This window comes from Hylobates moloch, unplaced genomic scaffold, assembly GCF_009828535.3.
Source record: "Hylobates moloch isolate HMO894 unplaced genomic scaffold, HMol_V3 SCAFFOLD_6, whole genome shotgun sequence".
NCBI classification, from domain to species: domain Eukaryota; kingdom Metazoa; phylum Chordata; class Mammalia; order Primates; family Hylobatidae; genus Hylobates; species Hylobates moloch.
Genome location: NW_026652281.1, coordinates 13,972,394 through 13,997,277, shown reverse-complemented (window position 1 = coordinate 13,997,277; position 24,884 = coordinate 13,972,394). Strand labels below are relative to the sequence as shown.

Genomic DNA, 24,884 nt, shown 5'->3' with positions numbered 1-24,884 from the left:
TGTTTTCTGGCTCTGCCAGATGCAAGACCTTCAGAAAATCAGAAGGCTCCACCGCCTTGTCCCTTCCCCCACCCACACCTCCAGCTGGGAGAAAAGGGTTAAGGATTATTGGAAAATAGAGGAGAAGGGAGGGAACCCTAAGGAGGCCCACGAACGGGAGGCCGCGCCTTTGGGTGCAGCGGAGCTCCGAGCGCTGTTGTGTGTTTGGAAGGAAGGATGCTGCTGCCAATTTGTGGGACCGCTGCTGCGAGGAGTGGGCGTGGCCTCAGCGGTGTGGATGCTTGTTAGGAAAGATGCTGAGTGCTTTTCAGTGAGAAGTCAGGGCGGTGTGTGTGAGAGAGAGAGAGAAAAGAGAGAGAGAGAGACGGGGAGAGAGAGAGGGAGGAGGGAAGGAGAAAAGACGGAGGGAGGTGAGGAGGAAGAGAGGGGGAGAGACAGAGACCTAGAGGGGCCGAACACCCAGACAGAGCTGGCAGAGCTACTGAGAACAGGACTGGAGCGCTCCGAGAGCCTCTCAAGATCTTTTGGGGGATCCCAATACATGTGAACATGGGATCTGTCACGGGAGCTGTCCTCAAGACGCTGTTTCTGTTATCTACTCAAAATTGGAACAGAGTCGAAGCTGGGAATTCCTGTAAGTATACAGCAAATGATTTAAAACTTGCTGGGGGGCTCTCTGCAAAACTTTCATTCTGTTGTTTTGATGATGATTATTTGCAGCTGGGATTGCTGCAAAGCGTATTGCTGTAAACGAAGCACCACTTAAAAATCTTGCCAATGTGACCGGTTAACACTTGTCTCTCCTCTTGGTCTGGTCAAAATAGGCAAAGTGTCATTTCTCTTTTTGTCTACTCGCAGAATCTTACCCTCTGGTCTTTGAATATTCATTGAGAATGCCCAAGTTCTAGTAAAACATGAAATTAGCATCTTATCTGGGGAATAGCCTGTGAATATCTTCATTTCTTCTTTTTTAAAGAACTACTGAATTTTACTGGAATTATGTCTAAGAGGAAAACAACTGGCAGACTTTACATTATGCTGCATTGGCTTAGATTTCTGAAGTTTGCAATTGGGCAGACCAGTAGCTGCCTGCATTTTAAAATGATGCAGGCTAATAACTGAAATGTACTGCAGACTTCAGGAGCACCAGCACTGGCTGAGGCGAGTCTCAGTACTAAGAGCTGTGCCCTCGCTGCTAAGAGAATGAGACTTAGCGCTCTCCCAAAAGAGGAGCCTCTTCCTACATTTTGCTTAAAGGAAAACCAGTCAGGTGATCTTTCAGAAGTAGGATTCCTTTGTGGTTGAATGCTTAACTGCATAAATTTGTAATTGAATGTTCTGATGAACTAGAACCTGTTTAGGGAAGATTGAAATCTTATTTATAATTTAGATATCATCCATGATAATTTGGCAGACTCCCTTCATCCACTCTTTGTTAGAGATAGAAAAAGTTTTAAAAGTTATCTTTGGCTTAAATTCTCTAAATGGGAGAATTTTCCCCTCCTGATTAATGACAAAGAAGCTTGGCAGATACAACTTCTTATTTTTTCTTGGATTTTAAAGGAAAAGCTCATTTGCTTTTCAAGAAATGGCTATGAGGCCTGTCCAGGAATTTATGTTGCTGCTGTATCATCAGGCTTAGATTTGGGGAACAGAAGCAGTAATCAGGCATTTGCTATGGTATATCACTTGACTATCCTAAAGAGCTCTGATGTGGGAAAAACATGACAAACTCATGGGCACAAGTCAAATATCCATTGACAGTGCCTGGCTCCCGTGATTTCGTGTTTCAGTTCAGAATGGGCTCATTTAATGTCACAGGGTATCCATCACTCTGAAAGAAGGAACCTCACTCCTGGTGCTGCACATCAGATTCAACTTTAGTTTGACTGTTGTGATAATCTCATAAGTCAATAAAATGTATAATTTCACCTAGTCAAAACCTTGGAATCTTATAATGGTAGCATTTGACAAACATTGCATCATACAAGCAAACAATAACAACAACACCCACACACAAATGGAAGTTCTGTAGGAAAGGCAAAAGTAATTCATCTGCCAACCACTAAAGTTCAACCAAAAAGAAAAGCACTAGAGGTCACTCTTACAATGTAAAGCACATCACCCCAAGCATCCTTCCCTCAAGAAAAGCAGAGCTTAAATCTGGCCTGTACTCAGTTCAGTCTTTCCACTAGACTGCCTGTAGTTGGGTTTAAAATACATTAATCTAATTAATCGGGCTGCTAGTTGTTTATGTTTGTTTGTTTTCTTGAAGCTCAATAAAAAGTGTAGGGTGTACATCAACATTAAATAGCTTTCTTTTGCAATATATCTTCTTAGAAAAGAAAAGGTGCTGAAAAAGATCTGAGGAGACTGTAGTATTTATGTGTGCTTGCCTCTGGTTTGATCCCTCACTGATTCTTAAAATTTCAGTGCTGGTTCTATATTCGTTCAGCCTTGGTTTGTTAAGGAAGTAATCTAATGCTCTTTTAAACGTCTGATGAACTTGTAAAACCTATAGGATTTTTCATTATAAAAAAAACATTTAAAGTTGGAATTCTTGCTTACCATACATGTGGAGTTGACTGTTCTTCAAGTGTCAAAAATAAAATGAAATGACCTTATATAATTAAAGTTGCACTTAGTAATTTATTTTGAATATTTTGACAATATGATTTGCAGCAGTATGTGTAAAAGAAAATATTTCATTTCTCAATTTCTATTTCATTTTTCAATACTTAAGAAGTATTTTCTTTTTGGAAGAAGTAAGGTCTACTTGTACCAAGCCATGGTGGAAAGTACTTCATATGTTTCATCCTTTTTGGATGAACAAGTATATATATGTTTCTCAGCAACATTGGAATTTAGTGTAAGGACAAGCAACTATCACCCAGCATATGCATTTCTAAAGTGTCATAATGACCCCAATAATTCTTCTGGACAAGACTTTATATTAAGAAAAAGTGAGTCAGTCTTGCCTACCAATGGTAATATCAGAAATAACTGAATATAAATAAATAAAATTAAGGGACTAGAAAGACTTTTCCCCTTTATTTACAGCTGATGAGCCAGGAGCAAATCTGTCATCTACAGAGTCAGCCCAAGGTTGCCAGTTTGAAAGCTTTCATGGGACAGAACTCTGCAAAACCAGTACAGCTCAGGGATTAGGTGCACTTTAATTTGAATGTTAATTGATCCAATTAAACAACACGGAAACTTTACATTAGAAGGATTCTGTTCAAAGACAAACATATATGTTCACAAATATGTATATGTGCTCATTTGTATATAGGTATATGTGTACGTAAATATCTGTAAACTACTAGACTCATGTGCTTGTATATTTTCGGTGGCCCTGTTAAGTACTTATCTGTCTAAAGATGAAATATGTTGAATGAACCACATTCTCTGCCTGCTAGTATCCTGTCTGACATTTCAAAAGCAGTGGACTAAACATAATTTTTTTCTCTTTGTTCTCATCAAGATGAGTTTTTACAATTATATTGAAGGGTTCCTTTCATCAAAGTTTAGAGACGGATCCTTGTAGAAGGGCGTGCTCTTTGAGAAGCTGCACTGGCCGTTCTTGGTTTCTTTGCTTGCTACTAAGAGACATGCATTAAGAACAGAGACATTTCTCTATTTTTTAATTGCTCTTATAAATCCAGTTTTTGAACATTAAGACGTGGTTGAAGATGGGGTCAACTTACCCCAAAAGAAGGAATGGGTGCAGTATTAAGGCTGATAAGAGTTTGCTTTTGTTTTTACTCTCGCAGATCATGTGAGGGAGGCCCTCTAGTCACTGGTATACTGAGCCCTACTCTTGAGAATAATTAATGCTCACCAATGACTTAATTAGAAGTTAACATCTCACTGTGTTCTTTATTTTCTCTGATGGAAATAAAAGCCGTATCTGATACCCACCCTAAAAGAAGGACTGAAGGATAGATGAAGGCAAATTGCCTGTGTAGATGATCACTCTTGTGGGCCCTGGGAGACAGCTGGATAGATTCTCACATTGTTAAAACTCAACCTTGTCATTCTTTCTAGAAGCTACTTTCTTTTCTTCCCCCTGCCATATTTATTCCTATAGCAGAAAATAACTAGAATGCAATAGTAAAGTACTGGTAAAATATAATTTTATGAGGCAATGCATAAATGGCTAGCCCCTATAAAGATCAGCACGTACTTTGACTCACTTTTCTAATTGCAATGTGATTTATTTTCATCTGTTCAGTCCATTTTCTCCACTTCTTATTACATGCATCTCAATAATCTCTGATAAAGGCAGACTCTAGCTCTGGAGATAACATGACTCATGGGCCAACATGGGGATCAAACATAACTTTCACATAATACCTGGTGGTTACTCTAGGCAGTGAAGATAATATTGTCTTCCTAAATTAATTTTGGAATTTATGTCATATGTAAGCAATTTCTGTATTGGAGCTAATGAGTCTATCAAGATTAAATTGACTTGTTAAAGAAAATAGATTAATAGAATTGTATAACATCTATTGTAAGATAATAAAATACTTAACTCAAGTTGGTAAACTATGGCCCATGGGCTGAATCTGACCTGCTAGTGACTGTTTTTGTATGATCCATGGGCTAAGAATGGTTCTTCCATTTTTAGCTGAAAAAAATTAAAAGAAGAATTCTTCATGGTAAAAAATAATTATGTGAAATTCAAATTTTATTCTTCCACTTATTAGTAAACCTGCATGGCAAAAACTTCTACTCAAATATTAGTATTATATTTTGAATTTTATCAATTAAATTTTATTAAGATTGTTTACCCTCTTACTATGTAACTACTTACATAAGATTCTTTACTCTCTGGCATTTTATATAAAAAGTTAATTGACCCTGATTTAAATAATATACAATAAAATGATAAGACATGAAAAGTGTATAAATTATACTTCTATGATAAAATTTAGTCTTAATTATTTAGCACGCAAATATATACTTGTAGACTTGTGGTACTGAATGCAATGCTATTATTGCCAGGAACTATAACAGAAGATATCTTCAAGTTAATGTCTTCCTTATATGTTTTTTCTTAAAGCCTTTATTGTTCAAAAATCTTGATATTTCCATGGGTATAAATTATTTGTAAAATTCCCACAGTTTTAATCTCAAGTAATCTTGTTAGGATAAGATATTCGATGAAATATATAAGTAATATAAGTTCAATGAACTATATAAGTAGTGTAAGTTCAATAAACTGTACAAGTAATTGCAACTTAGATATTTTGAACAAAAATTCTGCTGTTATTTTACATTTTCATGAGTATGAAATATTCCACTCTATCTTAATCAGAAACTTACATTTGGAATCAAAGATCATATGAGGAAAATGTTTTTGATAGAAGAGTATTTTTGCTCCTGTGACTTTTAAAGCAGTAGCTTTCTAAAAATTTTGAAATTGGCCAACTTTCTAGAATAAACTGAAAAGTAGATTTTCATTTAAGCACTGCCCACTAAGAGCTCATTATATTTAAGCAAGTGATTTTCACTTACCCGTGTCAATAATAATTTCTGTGTAAATGACTTGTGTATTTGAAATTGTATTTACTTTAGAAATCCAGGAACTGATGGAACTGATCTTTGGCCCCATTTTATTTAGACTATCCTTTTTCCTACAGTTTTTTGAAAAATTAAGTTAAAAATATGATGTAATATCATTTAAAAACCCATTTTCATTGACATTCCTATTTCTATGTAGCAGTTGTTTTTCAAAACAAATGGTCACTTGTTAAAATAGTTTATTTTTCCATTGTATTGTTTTTAGTGGTTCAGCTTTAAATGAAGATTTCTAAGTTTCATCAAAAGGCCAATTCCCAAAAAGAAAATAAATTCCCCCCCCCAAAAAAAAAACTAGGATAGTCTCAAAGACCTTAACTGAAATATGACTTTCTCTGAGTGTCAAAGGAGTTGTGATGAGATTCGTGATCATATACTGTAAGTAGACAACGATCAGGGATAGTGACATTGGCATTACATGGCTTTGAGTTTTTAAAAATAGAATATCACCTCTGCTCTACAAATACCCATTTTTCTTGATTAAATACTATGTTTAAAATTTAAATCTCTTCTACTTCAGATTAATCAATATTGAGTCCTTAATATTGTTCACTAATGAATCATATGACCTTTAGGTTGCCAATTAGTCTTAGGTTGTTTAAGAAATCATTCTGTTATAAAGACACATGCACATGTATGTTCAATGCAGCACTCTTTACAATAACAAAGACATGGAATCAACCTAAATGCCCATTAGTGATAGACTGGATAAAGAAAATTAGTACATATACACCATGGAATACTATGTAGTCATAAAATAGAATGAGATCACATCCTTTGTAGTGCCATGGATGGTGCTGGAGACCACTATTCTCAGCAAACTAACAAGGGAACAGAAAACCAAATACTGCATGTTCTCACTACCAGTGGGAGCTAAATGATGAGACACATGGACACATAGAGGGAAGCAACACACACTGGGGCCTTTTGGAGGATGGAGAGTGGGAGGAGAGAGAGAATCAGGAACAATAACTAATGGGTACTAGGCTTCATACCTGAGTGTTGAAATAATCTGTACAACAAACTCCCATGACACAAGTTTACTTATGTAACAAACCTGCACTTGTACCCCTGAACTTAAAAAATAAAAGTTAAACAAACAAAAGAAGTCCTTCACTATCCTTTTAAAAATATTTTCATTCTGTTTTCACCGACTGAAAGTTTACAGAATGATCTAACTCCTGAAAACAGTAGGAAGAGTAAGAAAAATGTATCCAACATTGTTCTGTGCATGTTCAGATTGTTAGTTGAATATTTCTGATGAAATATTAAATCATGCAGATTTTGACCTGATAGTCTTCCACGCTCTAGTGTTTCAATTATTTTTTATAGCTTATTTTTCATTTTTATTGATTCAATAATTTTGACGTCAACTTTAGTATTTATCTATAATCATTGAAATTATATTTTTCAGATTAACTAGTATGATAGGGAAGGGTTGACCCATCACAGTGAATGTGCTTAAATAGAAGATGTTTTCTATATTGTTGCATGATGTTCCTATGTTGCGGGTGGTGATGACATGCAAACTCTTATCAAATGTATGGATGATTGTTTTCACGGGTATTTCAGTTAGGAATATTTAGGAATGAGTTGTAGCATCAAATGCTAATATCAGTTTGATTTTGATCACTTTAAAAAGAAAAATCTCAGAAAGTGAAAGAAATGCCCCAAACCTCATGCAGACAAAAATTATAGAGTTTTGGAGACCCTGCGATTAACTGAAAACACTGAAATGAAGTAATTTCCCCAGAAGATTAACATTGGAATTGGAAGGAGTCAGGGTTTTAAAAACAGAGTTTAAAATCTTAAGAAATAATAGTTTACCCATAATTTTAAGTTACAACAAATTGTATCTCTGAGTAACAAAAATGTCGTTGACTGTTCAATTGTCTTCTGATATTTTTGGGGAAAATTTTGATGTCTAAGAGTTTAACATTTAAGTTTCTTCCATGAGCTCTTAAGCTGTGTTGGTCTGTGTGTTTCAATTAGATATGCATGCCTGTATGTGTATGTATGCATTTATTTGACTTTTGAAACTGGCTTTCCTTGTTTTTAATCTATGATTTTTAGGCTCTCCAAAGTGCTGATTAGTTCAGGGGGCTGATGGCTCTGTGTTGGCAAAGACCAATCTGATATATAATTGCACAAACAAAGATACTTTTGTTTCTTAATTGACTTTTGGAGGACAAAGTTTTTTTCCAAAATGTCTTTTGTTAGGGTCTTCATAGTTAGTTCATAGTTACTAACTATAGTTACATAGTTCTGTAGTTAGTGAAAAACTACAGAACTGTGTAATGATAAAGAATGTACATGCCAAACGCATTACAAGTTATCATTATTGCTTCAGTTTGCCCATGGAACATTGGTATTTGGAAGAGGAAGTGGATATGCTTGGATTTTTTTTTCCCCTCCTTCCAATGAATTTTCATTATGGTTCATGGAAAAGTGGTACTCTAGTAATAAAATTGGGAAAATAGCATAACAGGAGGTAAAAATGAGCCTGTTTATGTTACAGTTAATGAGTCATTCCAATGTAATAATTGGAAAAGTGAGTGAAGCCTGAAAACATTTGACATTTTAAGTAGTTCAAAATTAGTAACTATAAAATTTTTTAATGTCATAAGTATTTAATAGAGCAATGATGAAATTTATCTCTAAGGTTTTTAAATCACAAAGGAAAAAAAATGGTGTGATATTATCAGTTGGCCTATAGCTCTAATTACTTTTTTTATTAAGTACCTCTCATTACTTGGCAGTGCTCTAGAGTAAGATATTATGGGCTTCTAAATCCTAAAAGACATATTTGTTTCTGTAACCATTTTGTTCCCACTGGCAATTATGATACTTATTAATGGGGCCATAGGTTGATATTACTTTAAAAGCACCATGTAAATATATAAATTCACCTGCCTTCCTAAATTACGTTTATTGTATATTTTTCAGAAAAATTATAACCTGTAATTTCATTAATGGACTTACTTTGCAATTATGACTTATGGAAGTATTTTTTTCAATGTCCTTTGAATAAGGACACAGATAAACTCTCCTAGCAATTGGTTGTAAGCCTTAGGGTTGATAGTTGCTTGGATGACCTTGAACAGACAATTGATTCCCTTGGCGCACCACAGAGATCCCCACATTTTCCCATCAGTATAAAGCAATTGCCTGTGCTATACCAGGCTCAATAGAGGGATTTCTTGGAAAATGTGAGAAAGTCAAATTTCTAGGCTAATAGCTTTGCTCTAAAAGAGTGCATGTATATTTATATCTTTAAAAATTGTCTTCAGTTTTCAAAGATACTGTGTATTCATATTTTAAAATCTGCTGGTCAGCAGATGACTGACCAAGCACAAAAAAGGAATTAGATTGAAAGTGGTCTTTAAGGGAAATGAGTTGCTGAGATAGAATTATCTGTGTGTGTGTGTGTGTGTGTGTGTGTGTTTGTGTGTGTGAAGATAACTGTGGGTGGGAATTGGAAGACAGACCATTTTGGTAGGGGAAATAGAAAGCATTGCCCCTAGGTGGCATATTTTGAATTAAATAATGATGGGATATAGAATAAGATTGTTTCTTGTCTGCTATCCATACCAGAGTAGTCTCCAGTATGATTTTAAACCAGTATGTGGGATTAAAAATTAGCAAGAGTTCTTCTTGGCTCTAGTTTACATTCACCCAAACAGAGAAGTGATATTACCCTTTTGTGATCTCAAAGATCTTTATTTTCTAGGACATGGTGTAAAGACCCCAGGATCCCCAGTAGTTAACTCAACTTCTCCTCCCACCCTGGGTGCTAGTCTTTCTGAACCTAGCAATGAAGCAGAATATATTGGGAGAGATTTGGGCTTAAAAACCACTAGATAAATTGAAGCACAATTTAACTCCCAAAGACAATACAGTAAAGTGATATGGGTGGCAAGAGAAGGGCATGATAATCAAAGTTGAACATTTTTTCACATCATTCACTTTTATCTCTCAATTTTGGCTGATTTTAAACAAAAAGAATTTATGTCCAAGGCAGAAAGCTGCAAGAATGCTTAGTGATCCTCATAATTAAGGATTTATAATATGTATTTACATTTGCCATGTTTTAGATGTTTAGGACTTAATTAAAAGAACATTGCTAAAATAAAAGCAATTCTATCTAAATTGGTGGTGAGGGAATTCTATGCAAGGTTATAAAGCTGCTCAATTAGGCTCTTTTGTTTCATAGTGTGTATGATTTTTGTGCTTATTTGAACTGTTGTACTTTAGCATGACAACTGTGTCACAATCCTGTTAAGAAAACTTCATGCTCACACACAGCTTCATAACACTACCTCTTAAGTATCAAAAGATGTAACCTTTTCTAAAACAAATATACAAAAAATAGAAATAATTTGGGGAAAGAACTAGAGTACACTTAAGAAAGCAAAGAGCAAACACTGTAGATAACATTTAGTTTCTCAAACTCCTAGCAGCCTTTGTCACAAAATGAAACATGATAAAACAGAACATTTCATGGTCAAATACATACTAGAGGAATGGAAAAAGAAGGCTAATGTAGAATTTTAGCTACTAAAAATAAAATTGTGATCACCATAATTTGCTGTGCTTAACACTCAAAACAGCCTGATTCATTTTTTTAACCTGTTCTCTTTGTAAATGACCACATTGGTTTCTTGGAAGCCTTGCTATGTGCTTGCCTATGGAATAGTTTCTTTATATTTATGTATAATTGCAACATGAACAAGATTAGCATGAAAGTATGTAGCTAGTACCATTAATCACTGAAACATTCTCTGGAGAAGATGCCAGGAAGTTCTCTGTTTTTCTGAGTTAGCAAAATCGAGCCTCCTGTGATCATTTTCCTCTTTCATTTTCCTGGATATGAGGATGATCTGGCTGTGACATCTGTCACGTTAGCGATGGCCAGGGTTGATTTGGCTGAGACGGCTAGTGAGGCAGCTGTTCCCTCTTCCTTCTTCACTGCTCCCTGTGACCCTGATTCCCTCCATTTCATATAATACAATATTTTACCTACTACACATATTATTATAGTTTTAGGTAAGCTTGACATAATGTACTGTTATATTTCACCAAAGGTACAGAGTTTAAGAAAAAGCAAATTTTGCCTTGCAGCTATATTTCATTGTTAGGCACATCCAACATTAAGTTGAGGCTTATGAACATGGCAAACAAATGTCTTCCTACTTGGTATTTGCTGATCTTTCCACTTTTGTCTGTCTTTACTGCTTGATATGGTTTGGTTCTGTGTCCCCCACCCAAATCTCATCTTGAATTGTAATAACTCCCACGTTTCAAGGACAGGACCAGGTGGAGATAATTGAACCATGGGGGTGGTTGCCCCCATACTGTTCTTGTTGTAGTGAATGAGTTCTCCTGAGATATGGTGGTTTTATAAGAGGCTTTCCCCTTCACTTGGCTCTCATTCTTCTCTTGCCTGCCGCCATGTAAGACGTGCCTGTTTTGCCTTCTGCCGTGATTGTAAGTTTCCTGAGGCCTCTCTAGCCATGCAGAACAGTGAGTCAATTAAACCTCTTTTCTTTGTAAATTACTCAGTCTCAGGTATGTCTTCATAGCAGCGTGAGAGCAAGCTAATACACTGCTTTTTCATGTTCAATCCTGGTGTCCCCAGTGTCCTCTGCTCTTCATTTCTTGGCCTTTGCATCTGTTGTTCCCTTCGTGTAAATTACCCTCAAATACTTCACTGTAAAGCCTCTTGGAAAATGCCTACCCAAAACAAGCCTCATCTCCTTTGTCTATGGAGTCTCACCACCTCAACTTTAATCATTCTCTAGCAGAAATTCCATAGCACTTCGAATGTTCGCTTATTCCTGCCCTGATCATAGACTATCAAAATGGATTTTTTAAAAGCTTCCTTTGCAAAACTGAAATTTTCGAAAGATTGAAGTATTATGTTAATGACTTCAGTATCTGCAACATCTAGCACAGTGCCTGGAATAAAGAGCATATTCAGTAAATGGGAAAACTACGTTGATGGATGATACTTTGTATTTTTTTTCAGTTGAAACACCAAAAACAGAGAAGATGAACAGAATCAGGCTACACAAATTGGAAAATTGTGTTATTTTGGTGATTTAAAAAGTCCTTTTTATTTAGGATCCCATTCATTTTTGCTATCATTTTAAAACTTTGACTTTTTATTTAACTCTATTCCATTTCATTTCATTAGGTTGCGTACTTATTCTAGTCTGTCATAATCTATTATGGTGCATATTCTCCTGGTCAACCTATTCTTATTATTTCTCACTATCTCTCTTTTCCTTTCCCTCTCACCTTTTTTTAAAAAAATTTATAGCAAATGTAATTTGATAGGGCACTACATCAAATTATTTTGGATTGAGGACTCTCAATAGACAGGCAAACAAAAAATACATCATGAGTATAAAATAAAATTGGAACAGCATCAGCTACTTCCAGTCCATCCTCATGTCTGCCTATGCCTGTAGCACGTGCCTGATCATCTCTAGCCATTTGAAGGTAGTAGTGAAAATTACTCTCCACATTATGGGAAGAAATTTTCAACTCCGTCAAGTTTGGACTTCAAGTCTTTTGTACTGGTTTTTATTTCCCATTTTCTCTTTAAAGATTTTTATCATTCACATAGGGTAGAAGAAAAATAACACTCATTCTCTATTTTTTCTTTTCATTATTAACTTTTACAAAGGAGTGTGACCACAGCCTCCTTGCCCTTCTTTTGCCTACAAACATATGCAAGATGTTTCTTTTCATTGCCTTTAGCATTTTTTTTTTTTTTTGCCAGCATTAATGAGTTCCAAACTTTTATTTTCCGCCTTTTTTTTTTTTTTTTTGAGACAGAGTCTTGCTCTGTCTCCCAGGCTGGAGTGCAGTGGCACAATCTCGGCTCAAACTGCAACCTCTGCTTCCCGGGTTCAAGCAGTTCTCCTTGCCTTAGTCTCACATGTAGCGACTACAGGCACCTGCCACCATGCCTGGCTAATTTTTATACATTTAGTAGAGACGGGGTTTCGCCATGCTGGCCAGGCTGGTCTTGAACTCCTGGACTCAAGTGATCCACCGCCTCGCCCTTCTAAAGTGCTGGGATTACAGGCATGAATCACCGTGCCAGTCCTTATTTTCCTCTCTTAATTGCACATATGTTCCTTTTATCATTTTCTGTAAAACCCATCACTTGTTTTTAGATTCCGCTCACGTTTCATCCTCCTCATGGTACACATTTGTGATTTTTATTGCCAGAAGTTTATAGTTCATAACTTTTCATGCATGTTGACATATGTTATCATTAATAATGACAAATATTCCTTTTGCAGTGGGCTCTGTGGACTCCAAGGTGGTGAAGTGTGCCCTTTCTTATTTTATTCTCACACAGGCCTGTGAGACAAGTGTTACTATGATTATTTTACAAACTAGGATACAAATTTAGAAGGTGCTTCCAAAGCTACTGAGTAAGGAAGAATAAAGCTGAGCCTTAGACCCAATGACTCCAAAATCCATTGTCCTTTGAAAAGGAATGTGCCCATCTTGTCCCTGCATCTGTGAAATCTCCTCCCCTGAGTATCAAAACCACACATGCTCATTCTCAAGGTTCTCGCTCTGGCATGATTGTAAATTCTAAGAACCCACATATGCTCGTTCCTTCCTCTTTTTTCCAAGGATCTGTCACTTTCATCTTAACAACAAGCCCCTTTTGATTAGTCAGAGTGAAGTGGCAGGCACTCGCTCATGTAGATAACTAACATTTTCTTTTCTGAGTTTACACTGTCCTGCTTGCTTCTTGGTACCCAAAGACCTATTCACTTCCTCTAAATTCCTTCTTTGAGTCAACAATTTCAAGAACAGGGTAAGTGGTTGAAACAGCCTAAATCACAAAGAAAATCCAACTCCTTTCTGCAAGATTGCAGCACTGCCTGACCAAGGCATTCTACCAGTTTTGTTCCTTTCCTCCATAAAAGCCTCACTCCTTCCCCATGTTCAGAGACATATTCCCTTTGGTGCCATATTAGTCTTCTATGGCTGCCATAACCAAATACCACAGAATGAGTGGCTTAAACAATGTATATTAATTTTGTCACAGTTCTGGAGGCCAAAAGTCCATCAAAGTGCCATCTAGGTTGGTTTTTGGTGTGGCCTCTCCTCCTGACTTGCAGATGACCACCTTCTTGCTGTGTCTTATGTGGCCTTTCCTTTGTGCACATAGGAGATATATATATATATATCTGGTGTCTCTTCCTCTTCTTATAAGGAGGCCAATCTTATTGGATTAAGGCCTCACCCTTACCCCTCATTTAAACATAATTGCCTCCAGTTATGGCCCTCTCTCTAAATAAAGTCACACTGGGGATTAGGGCTTTGACATATTAATTGTGGAGGGGGGGACATAATTCAGTCCATAACAGGTGGTCTCACTGTTGCAACTGTCTAAATTACATGCTTTTTTTCAGCATTGGGGAACTATTTTTGAAAGTTCAACAGTAGATACATTGCTTTTACAGATTAAAACTTAACAGCTGAGTGGAGTCATCCTGAAGTTGAATCCTGGTCAATGCATTGCTGAGATCAATGGCATGTCATGCTCATCCATCAGCCACCACTGCCTGGTGGCCACAGGGGTACCACTGCCTATCCCTTCTTTTTCTCTTTGCTTTTATCTGCACCTCGTGCTCTCTAGGTGCCTCTAGTACCCAAGAGTTTCTGATATCCCAACATTTCCATAGCCGTTATCACAAGTATTATTTTATCCCCTTCCAAAGTACTTTCTTCTGTATGTTACCCAGCTCCAGTTGTGCTGTGATTTGCTCTGTGTGTTTCTCATATCCCCTCCTCAAAAGTTGATTGTGCAGTTTGTTTTATCTGACACTTTCCCACTTCCTAATCAGTAAATCTCAGCACACACAGCTCCTCCTCCTTCTTCCTGTGATACATTCTATGCTTAGTCAAAAACAAACAAATAAAACATAAATAAAACAAACAAACAATAATCTTTCTAGTAAGTTTTGAAAAGTCAGCTTAAAATTTATCATCTAATTTTAAATTTGTAGAATGCCCTCCACGAATTGGGAGCTGGGACAGATGCTTGCCATATATTATCTCAGTCAATCTTAGCACGGCATCTGTTCATGCCCAGTGTTTTCTCATACGCATGTTTTCCCATCCTCTCCAGTGCATTTCTCTTGTGGCTAAGTAGCCTTTGGATTTATCTTTTCAAAGGTTTCATAGTAGCCCATCAAGTGGATATACTTTTATTTAAACATTCCTCTATTTTGAACTCATTGGTTGTCCACTGACTTATTTTTTGAATTCTCAGTGTATCAGCATCTGCTTGTAGTAGTATATGGCTCCCTGAAGATTCTTGTATTTCTCTAATATAACAGTATCTTAAGCCATTTGCAAATGTCAATGTCATGAACTCTTCAATGTCATCCCACTTTGTCTCGCAAAAGTCCACATTTCTTTCGGAAGGAGAAATTTAAGGTTACCACTGTCTCCTTGCACCCCTCCCCTTCCTGCTCAAGAATTTATGGCACTTAAAGATAATTCAGTGTCTCTTCGAGCACTATCATTTGTTCAAACATGAACCTGCGGTGGTGGGTACAGACTGTCACGTATGACGGATCTCAGAAGTGCATCTGTCACCCTCCAGGAAACCCCTTCACTCATCATTTGGTCTTGTCAGTTATAGGCACAGCTGTCTCTCCAGCCCTCAGTGGCATTACCAATCTTCCCTACATGTGTTCCTCTCTGGAGCTCGGTGCCTGTGGCCTCTGATGGGCTGCTGCAAATGCAGGTTTTCGGTTGTAACCATCAGCCTAGTGTCTTCTCCAGAGGCATGATTTACTATTTTCGGGTAGGACCTCCTAACTGCTGTATCATTCCTCTCTTGGTACTGATTTTGATTTCCTTCTGGCATCATAGAGTTTTCTCTCTTCCTTATCAAAAATATTTTTTTCTGTCTCTTTGAGGAAAAAAAGGCATCTTAAGAAAACAGACTAGTGTTTCTCAATACTTCTACTTTCTTCTTATCAGGGACAGCAACCTGTATTTAATGAACATTATAACGAAAAAGAAAACGCTTCAGATTTAGAATTTTGAAGGAGAGGTCTGTTTCCATTGCTAAACCAGAACCAATACTACTTAAGCCAGTCTCCTGCAGAGTGAATATGATTCTGTATAGTATCAAATATGCTTTTGAGCAGTGCTACTTATTAATTCCAGCCACTTTCAAAAAAGAAAAATATCAGAGACTTTCAGGCCACGTTTTACCTCACTATTTCTTAGATTGTTAACCCCTATACACCTGTATAGCCCAGCTCTCTTTATACTTATGCCTGAAGCTCTTAATATTTCTTTTTTTTTTTTTTTAACGGAGCCTCACTCTGTTGCCAGGCTGGAGTGCAGTGGTGCAATCTTGGCCAACTGCAACCTCCACCTCTCGGGTTCGAGCTATTCTCCTGCCTCAGCCTCCTGAGTAGCTGGGACTACAGGCGTGCGCCACCACGCCTAGCTAATTTTTGTATGTTTAATAGAGATGGGGTTTCACTATGTTGGCCAGGATGGTCTTGATGACCTCATGATCTGCTTTTTCACTACTCACAAGCACCTTTAAGCATTTATTCTATCAAACAAAGCAATGTGATCGCAATTTTAATAATATTTTCTTTGATATAACAATATTTATGAGCTGTTTTCCAGTTTTCTTCCTATCTACCTGTCTCTTTACTTGTGTATGTTTTACACAAGTAACAAAATATTAAGGGAAAGTGATTTCAGAGGGAATTAATAAATTTGTTCTGAAATGAATTTCTTCTTAATTTGTATAATCAATTTTTAGGTGGATTTGAGTGACTGCAGTTAAGGGATCACTTGACAAAGCATCTCTTCATAGTTTTATTGCTCTTTGCTTGGAACTGACTGGATATTGTTGAAAATAAGAGAATTTAATCACATTTCATATGGTAGACAAAATATCAGGTGAAATAGTACAAGCAAATGGCTGATCTTAGAGTTGCAAATCATTGCATCTAAGAACAAACTCTTTTTTTAAAAAAAAAAAATAAAGGATATAATTGATGCCCATGACTGAATGTAGCATTTTTAGTAGTGTGGTATGAAGTGAGAATTGTATTTAGCCTTTCTCTTTATGTTCTACAGTCATTTCCCAAGCCATCCATTCTTCTCAGAGCAAGAGATGCAAACAGATGAAGTCCCTGTCTGTCTATCGAGTTGCCATTTCAGGGGCACTTCTTATTTCTAAGTGGACTCCCAGTGTGATATACAGAACGTAAATTATCAGAGATTTTGGAGACTGAGTAAGAAACCATCCACTCATTCAACTTCTGAAACAGCTACATGTGAGTTTCTTCTTCTAGTCAGAGTGGTGGGTACGATGATAAATGTGTCACCGTCCCTGCTATTCAGGGACCCACAAGCAAATGGAGAAGATAAAAAATAACTCTAATAAGAGGCAGACTGTGATCCATACTACACTTCAATATGGATTCCTGATCTAATACAATTCTGACCTATTTGGTAGCCTGTGTGTTTCCTCTCATTTCTCTTAAAAATCAATAAATAACCAGTAATATCACTAGAGTTGACATCAGACAAGTTTTTATATTTTTCACCTACCTATGAAGTGATAGTTTAAAAATTTATCCCCAAGAATTACACTGGCTGAATATGTTTCATGCTAAATGTACTCTGTAATAGCACGCTTTGGGACTCTGGTTATTTTTCTGTTGACAATGATGATTCGGTGAATTATGTCTAAGAAAGAAAGGAACTAAATATGTTAAAAAATTTCTTAGTAAAATATTTTTTACATTCCCTGGATGGTTTTGGTTTCATACACTCACTCTTCTCTGGGTTAGGCTTTTGTTCATTCAGTTTATTAAAGTGTTCCGAACCATAGTAATTTCTGCGACTTCTTGGGGTTTCACCTTACTCTGCTCATTTCATTCATTTATTCACTCAACAAATATTTAGTAAGCCTCCACAGTGTGGCACCTGTCGTTACACATGTCTTCAGCATCAGTTGTCTTGAAATGTTATTATGGTCTGAATCAGTAAATTCTTGCATGCAATTGAGAACAGAAGTTTTGACTCTCAGACACACAATGCTTTTGTGACCACATTTTATGCTGAAGGTTTTGCTTTTTCCTTAAAACAAAGTGTATTGTATTGTTTATGGTGCTTAAAGGGGGGCCGGTGTTATTACGGGCAATGTGCTCAGAGGCTGTACTCTTACAGCTCAACCTGGCTTAAAGATCAGTTTTGCCACTTCCTGGTCCTGTATAAAAACAGCACAGTGTGATAAGTGCAATGAGTGAGAGGCATACACAATATTTGGAGTGGTCACAGGCAGAACATCAGGTGTGAGCAGTGGGAGTCAGTGAAAGGTGTTTACTGAAGGATGAATAGGACAGCCAGATGAGGAAAGAAGGCGGAAACACATGCCCATCATAGCGAGGTCCACAAAAGCAGGGAGCCTTTGAATGCACCACAGTAGTGCAGAAGGACAAAAATGATCAGAAGTGGCCAGGTCGGGAGGAATCCTGTAGATAAAGCTAAGGACTAAGGATCTGATCCAGAATCTTGAGGGGTCATTTTGTTACTATAAATGTTATCCATGCACATGTGTGTGACACTTATTAGATTTGCTTTTTATAAACTTAAAACTCTCAGGAGGATGAAGGATGGGAATGATAAAAAACAGGAAATGGAGTCTAACTTGAGTGCATAGAGACTAGATATTAAGCTGGTGAAGTAACTCCTGTAAAAAGTAATAAGAGCTACAAAAAAACGGAGACAGTGACAATGCTAATAAAGAACAGGCAACAACAGACTTTTTCCACATGAGCGTGTAGGACTGACAGCACGTCATGGCTGTCGGAAAGCAGCGACACGTGAGAGCAAGGAGTGGCCAATTCAAGTAGGTTGCTTTTGCTTTTTATTGTATTATAATAAATGTGCTTATATCTTCCAAAGGATATACTATGGTTTTTGTATGTAGCTGCTTTTCTTCTGAAAAAGAATGAATTTATTTATTTATTTATTTATTTATTTATTTATTTATTTATTTATTTTTTGAGACAGAGTCTTGCTCTGTCACCCAGGCTGGAGTTCAGTGGTGCGATCTCAGCTCACTGCAGCCTCTGCCTCCGGGGTTCCAGCGATTCTCCTGCCTCAGCCTCCCAAGTAGACTAGCTGAGATTATAGACACGCGCCACCACGCCCAGCTACTGAATAAGAAATTTTAAGTGTGTTCATTTTTTGAAACTCTTTTCCTAAACTTCTCTACAAAGGATCATATTTAAAAACTTTTTTGAGACTGTGTGATTTCTGCAATGCAATATTTGAGGCATATGCCATGGTAATGTATTGAGTAAAATCTTTCTGAAATAAGGCTGATACAGAATGTTTTCTAACATTATGGATTGTTGCATTTTAATGAAATATTTTGCTTTTGGGAAGAATAAGAATTTATCCTGAATTGAAGGTTTCATAGGTGATTCTTCCGCAGCACAGCGCATTGTAATGTTTTCCTGCCCTCCATTCAAATACCTACCTCCACCCCATCCATTTGGCTTAAATAGTAAAGATTAAATACAGCTGCCTTATGACAGAAGACTGAATTCCTGTAGCTATTTCAATGCATTGGGAAAGATACATTTAGGGCTTATGTATTTATCATTGGATGTGTAAAAAGAGAATTTGGTAAAATGATAAAATGGAAAAGCAAGTTTAAAATTTTATAATGTGTTCTTCAAGTTATATTCAATTTAATTAAGCATTTACCAAGTGCCTGCCATATTGAAGTACGTTCTAGAAAACAGGCATATAAAGATATATAGATTCTGATTTCAAAATGGATGAAAGAGGCAGAGAGAGAGAGAGAGAGCAAAGAGTGAGAAACGTTATAGCTAATCGTGATGGTACAAATGGTACTACTTTTGGAAATTGCAGATTAGTTTGAATCCATTTTTTATTTGCTGTATCTAAGGATTCAGCAGCCAAAGATGAATGCTATTGAATTATTGACCATATTTGATACCCCAAGCATTGAGAAGAGCTGAAATAATTGCCCCTCCAGAGAGCTTTAATTCTCCAGTGTGTTCTTTAGCATTAAATCTTATGAGATTTAAAAATCCATGGCAGGAAATATTTGAGGCTTCCAGTTGCTCTCCGTTGGCAACTGTTACATTTTTAAAATACGCTCCTGGACATATCCAGCCGTGAAGAAAAACCCAGAAGGTTTTCACTCAACAAAGTTGTAAAGAAATAACCTTTAGTAATTTATAAGTGAACTCAAAAGACTTAAACATAAGAGGGAAATCTCTTTTTCAAAAAGTGTTTTAGCATTTTGGACATCAGAATTGCAAGTACAACAAAACAAACAACCGGTCTTTAGAAAGCTATTTTAATTGATGACGCTGTTTAGCTAAATCTTCTTGGGCATTTAGATTTCATCATTTATAAAACACTATTATTCAGTTTAATTTTGCTTAAAACCAACAAACATATATTCAAAATCATATTGGCTGGGAATTTGGATCCTAGCAGTATAAATTCCCCACATCACAAAGTACTTGAGGTGCTGAATGAACTAAAATAAAAGATAACTATTTATATTTATTTTTGTTCAATCATAATAATGTATTTAATTTATTATGTTGCAGCCCTAAAGAATTAAAAGGAACTGTTTTTTCAAATGTCTATACTCTGAGTTGTGTTACAGCGAAAAATTAAATTCTTAGTACTGAGGAATAAGATAATTTTATTTGATTTACTTGACTTTACTTGATTATAATCTATCTCTGAAATTTCCACTGGGCTCATTGAAATATATGTTCTCAGGCTATGACATAATCTGTTATCTTTTAAATTTATCAACATTTACTATACAAAAAGAAGCCCAGAAGTTTATGATAGATAGATACACAATCTTTCACTTCGCTACTGGTTATATGCAAATCCTTCAGCATGCTGTTTCAGAATACTTTATCCAAGAACTTCAGATAACTTGCTCTCTTTAATTTTGTTTGGCATCGGCAACATTAAAAAATGTCTGTTAAAAACTTTTATTTTTTCATTATTCATAAAATAAGACCTGATAAACCAGATACTAAATTAGAATCAGAAATAGTCTTTGCTTCTCCTTTTCCTCATCTACTCTTTATGTCAAACATATTCTTTTTTTTCTGATCACCTGTAATCAGAAACTCAAAGAGACACTTCTGTTTTCCTGCTGTCTTCACCCATCTCTTCACATAGTCACAAATTACTGTGGCTGCCTCTTTAGTGTCCCTATATCTTCTCCATCCCTTTTGTTCTACTGCCACAGTCTTTCAAACTACACAGCTGAGCACACATTTTTAATGTTTTATTAATTACTGTGCAAGAGTCTTACACAGGGTGCCATAAAGACAAAGAGGACACTTAAGCCCAAGGAGGTTAGCCAGTAGGTCTTCCTCTGGAGGCCATTCCAAGGTGATAATCTCAGTGAACCTGAATAGAACTGTGTGTTTAATCAAAATGTAACAGTCAAGTTTAACTAAAATGCAATAAGAAAAATGTAATTTTCCTGGAGCAGCCATATGAAGGGTTGATTGGGTGGGAGAAAGTAGAACTGAAAATGAGTTTAGAATTAACAGTCTAGGTTTCACGAATGGCAGTTAGATTCTTTGGATTACCCCATTCACTGTGTATGCACATGTGTGTACGTGTGTGTGTGTGTGTGTGGTAACGGGGCTGTGCTGAGAAGCAGCCAGAGTCTCAGTTCTAGGGTCCACCCAAGTGGAAGAATTCATTAGAATCTGAAATGAAAGCAGAAAGCCAACAAGTGGAGTAAACACACCCTTAAAGTAATGGGGTGGCTGCAGCCATTTAGAGCTCTCCAAGGGCTCAGTTGCCTGCAGGGATGCTGGCCACCTGGACTGCTGATCCTCTCCCAGACCACATTCTTATCAACGGGCACATTTCCTGAGACATTCAGTCTCTTTCTTTTTAAGCCATGGAGTGGAGCAAAACAATATGTGGGTGGTGGACGTTTAATACCAATAGTGATTTGGGTGGGGGCAGGTAGGGCAGAAATGATTCAAGTGTGCTTTGTATTAAATCAGTTCCTCTTTAATGATTGTGACTTGATGTTCTCTAGAACCTGGTAGGGACTTCTAACATCGTTAGCTACAACGTCTTATTAATTCAAGATGGATTAAAGACTTAAATGTTAGATCTAAAACCATAACAACCCTAGAAGAAAACCTAGGCAGTACCATTCAGGACATAGGCATGGGCAAGGACTTCATGTCTAAAACACCAAAAGCAATGGCAACAAAAGCCAACATTGACAAATGGAATCTAATGAAACTAAAGAGCTTCTGCACAGCAAAAGAAACTACCATCACAGTGAACAGACAACCTACAGAATAGGAGAAATTTTTTGCAATCTACTCATCTGACAAAGGGCTAATATCCAGAATCTACAATGAACTCAAATGAATTTACAAGAAAAAAATAACCCCATCAACAAGTGGATGAAGGATATGAACAGACACTTCTCAAAAGAAGACATTTATGCAGCCAAAAGACACATGATAAAATGCTCATCATCACTGGCCATCAGAGAAATGCAAATGAAAATCGCAATGAGATACCATCTCACACCAGTTAGAATGGCCATCATTAAAAAGTCAGGAAACAACAGGTGCTGGACAGGATGTGGAGAAATAGGAACACTTTTACACTGTTGGTGGGACTGTAAACTAGTTCAACCATTGTGGAAGTCAGTGTGGCGATTCCTCAGGGATCTAGAACTAGAAATACCATTTGACCCAGCCATCCCATTACTGGGTATATACCCAAAGGATTATAAATCGTGCTGCTATAAAGACAGATGCACACGTATGTTTATTGCAGCACTATTCACAATAGCAAAGACTTGGAACCAAGCCAAATGTCCAACAACGATAGACTGGATTAAGAAAATGTGGCACATATACACCATGGAATACTATGCAGCCATAAAAAATGATGAGTTCGTGTCCTTTGTAGGGACATGGATGAAGCTGGAAACCATCATTCTCAGTAAACTATTGCAAGGACAAAAAACCAAACACCTCATGTTCTCACTCACAGGTGGGAATTGAACAACGAGAACACACGGACAGAGGAAGGGGAAGATCACACACCGGGGCCTGTTGTGGGGTGGGGGGAGGGGGGAGGAATAGCATTAGGAGATGTACCTAATGTTAAATGACAAGTTAATGGGTGCAGCACACCAACATGGCATGTGTATACCTATGTAACAAACCTGCACATTGTGCACATGTACCCTGAAACTTAAAGTGTAATAATTAAAAAAAAGTTAAGGCAACTTTTTGCAGGTGACATCTGGAATATCACGGATGCACTTTTAAAGGAATCTCACTTTTAAAGAGAACATGTTCCATTGTTGCTTATAAGCAGGTATCTTGCCACATCATGTCCACATAGGACAATGTCCTCAAATACTTGCTGAAATAACTAGTTCAAGCAATAAAATGGGAGAGCTGCGCTGTTGGACACAGGGAGGGGAACATCACACACCAGGGCCTGTCAGCGGTTGGGGGGCTAGGGGAGGGATAGCATTAGGAGAAATACCTAATGTAGATGATGGGTTGATAGGTACGCAAACCACCATGGCACGTGTATACCTATGCAACAAACCTGCACGTTTTGCACATGTATCCCAGAACTGAAAGCATAATAAAAATTATAAATTAAAAACAAAGATGTTGAATGGCAAATAAATGAGCCCAAAGTCATCAGCAAGAAATTAAAATTCTCTGACCTTCAATTTTTCATATAGAAAATAAATATAATATCTTTCTCACAAGGTTGTAGTAAAGATTGAACGTGGTTGAGATATAGCATGCGATACACATAACTATTATTAACATTTTTCTCTAGAGGGCTGCAGTTAAAACATTGGCACATTGACAAGCATCAATTTATTTTATTCGTGTCTTCATTGATAAACATGAAATCAATTTGCAGTACATTAGACACTATGACATATGTCAGGAAGTACCTGAATGTCAAGGAAGGGGTATCTTTTATAAAAGAGTGCCTAGGTGATGAACAAGTACATACTTCGTCAGATCAACAGTATTTTATAGGAACTAACATGGAAATTATAACTTACAGACATGAAAACAAAGAAAAACTATACCATAGTCTTCATAATTCCAGGAAATTGTGGGTAAGAGTAGTGTATAAAAAATTAACACGCCCAAAAAGAGCATTTTTGAATGAGACTGTTGATCTTTGTCTTTTACTATGGGAATGATCAATTTTTAAACAGGTGTCTTGAAAAACAAAATGACAAATGATGGCTACTTGTAATACCATCATCATATTAATAGCTCCAAGGGTTATTTTCAACTGATGATTTTAAGTTCTGAAATCCAAAAACAAAAATTCAAACATATTTTTTAAAAAAAATTGTGTTTGAAGCCAAAAGTGGTTCATGGTGGGATATGCAAACGAATTGAATTGAAACAGGTGTTTTCTATTTTAAAATAATTTATGATCTAATTCAAGGCATGGTACATAACACTTAAGATAATATTAACAATTAATATAGTGGTATTTGGAAACAGTATGTGAACTCATGTATACTGAAAGACCTGGAAGTACATGAGTTACCAGTACTTGGTTTAGTAATGAAGAAATGTTATCAGGACTTTGGGAGGGTTACAATTGTTACTGGCCTGGTCCAAGTCTGTTCTGCCTGCACACGGTAAATCAATCACTGTAACAAAGGTTTTGCAAAAGAGAAAAGATGTATTGGCAAGGTCTCCAAGTGAGGAGGTGGGAAAACAGCTCTCAAATCCGCCTCCCTGAAGATGAGGCTTAGGGATGTTTATGGGTTAAGGAAGTGGCATGATCTAAGGCATGGGGAAGGTGATTGGCAGTGGGGAAAAATGAAGTGACAGGTTGGTTTTGCGCAGGAATAGTCAGAGTTCATGGCATTTCATAGGACATATGCACAGAAAACGGTGGAGTTAGCATGATCTGAGGGTGGAGTTTTGGCTCTCTGACCTCAAAAAGCCACCTCTTGGTCACTTGCACAGACCCAGTTGAAAGGCCAGTGGTCTCTACTGGTTTGAACTGAACAGCAGCTGGCCCAAGTTTCTAAGAAACAACCAAAGCGACCATTACCATGGTGACATAGGAATGATATCCGTCTATAAAGTAGCCAGGGAAGGTACAATTTCAGCTTCAGTGGCGAGGTCTTCAGCTACCATGGCCTT

General features: G+C 36.9%; 1 protein-coding gene across 2 annotated transcripts in view; it reads left to right on the top strand.

Moving 5' to 3' along the window:
- Positions 1-203: 203 nt before the first annotated feature.
- CNTNAP4 (contactin associated protein family member 4) overlaps positions 204-24,884 on the top strand; it is a 297,138-nt gene continuing 272,457 nt past the window's right edge. The window contains exon 1 of one of the 2 annotated variants that reach the window (XM_032156379.2): positions 204-634. In XM_032156379.2, coding sequence (XP_032012270.1) covers positions 550-634 — 85 coding nt within the window. In that variant the 5' untranslated portion in view covers positions 204-549. The remainder of the gene's footprint in view (positions 635-24,884) is intronic. The other variant, XM_032156377.2, reaches the window with a different exon arrangement.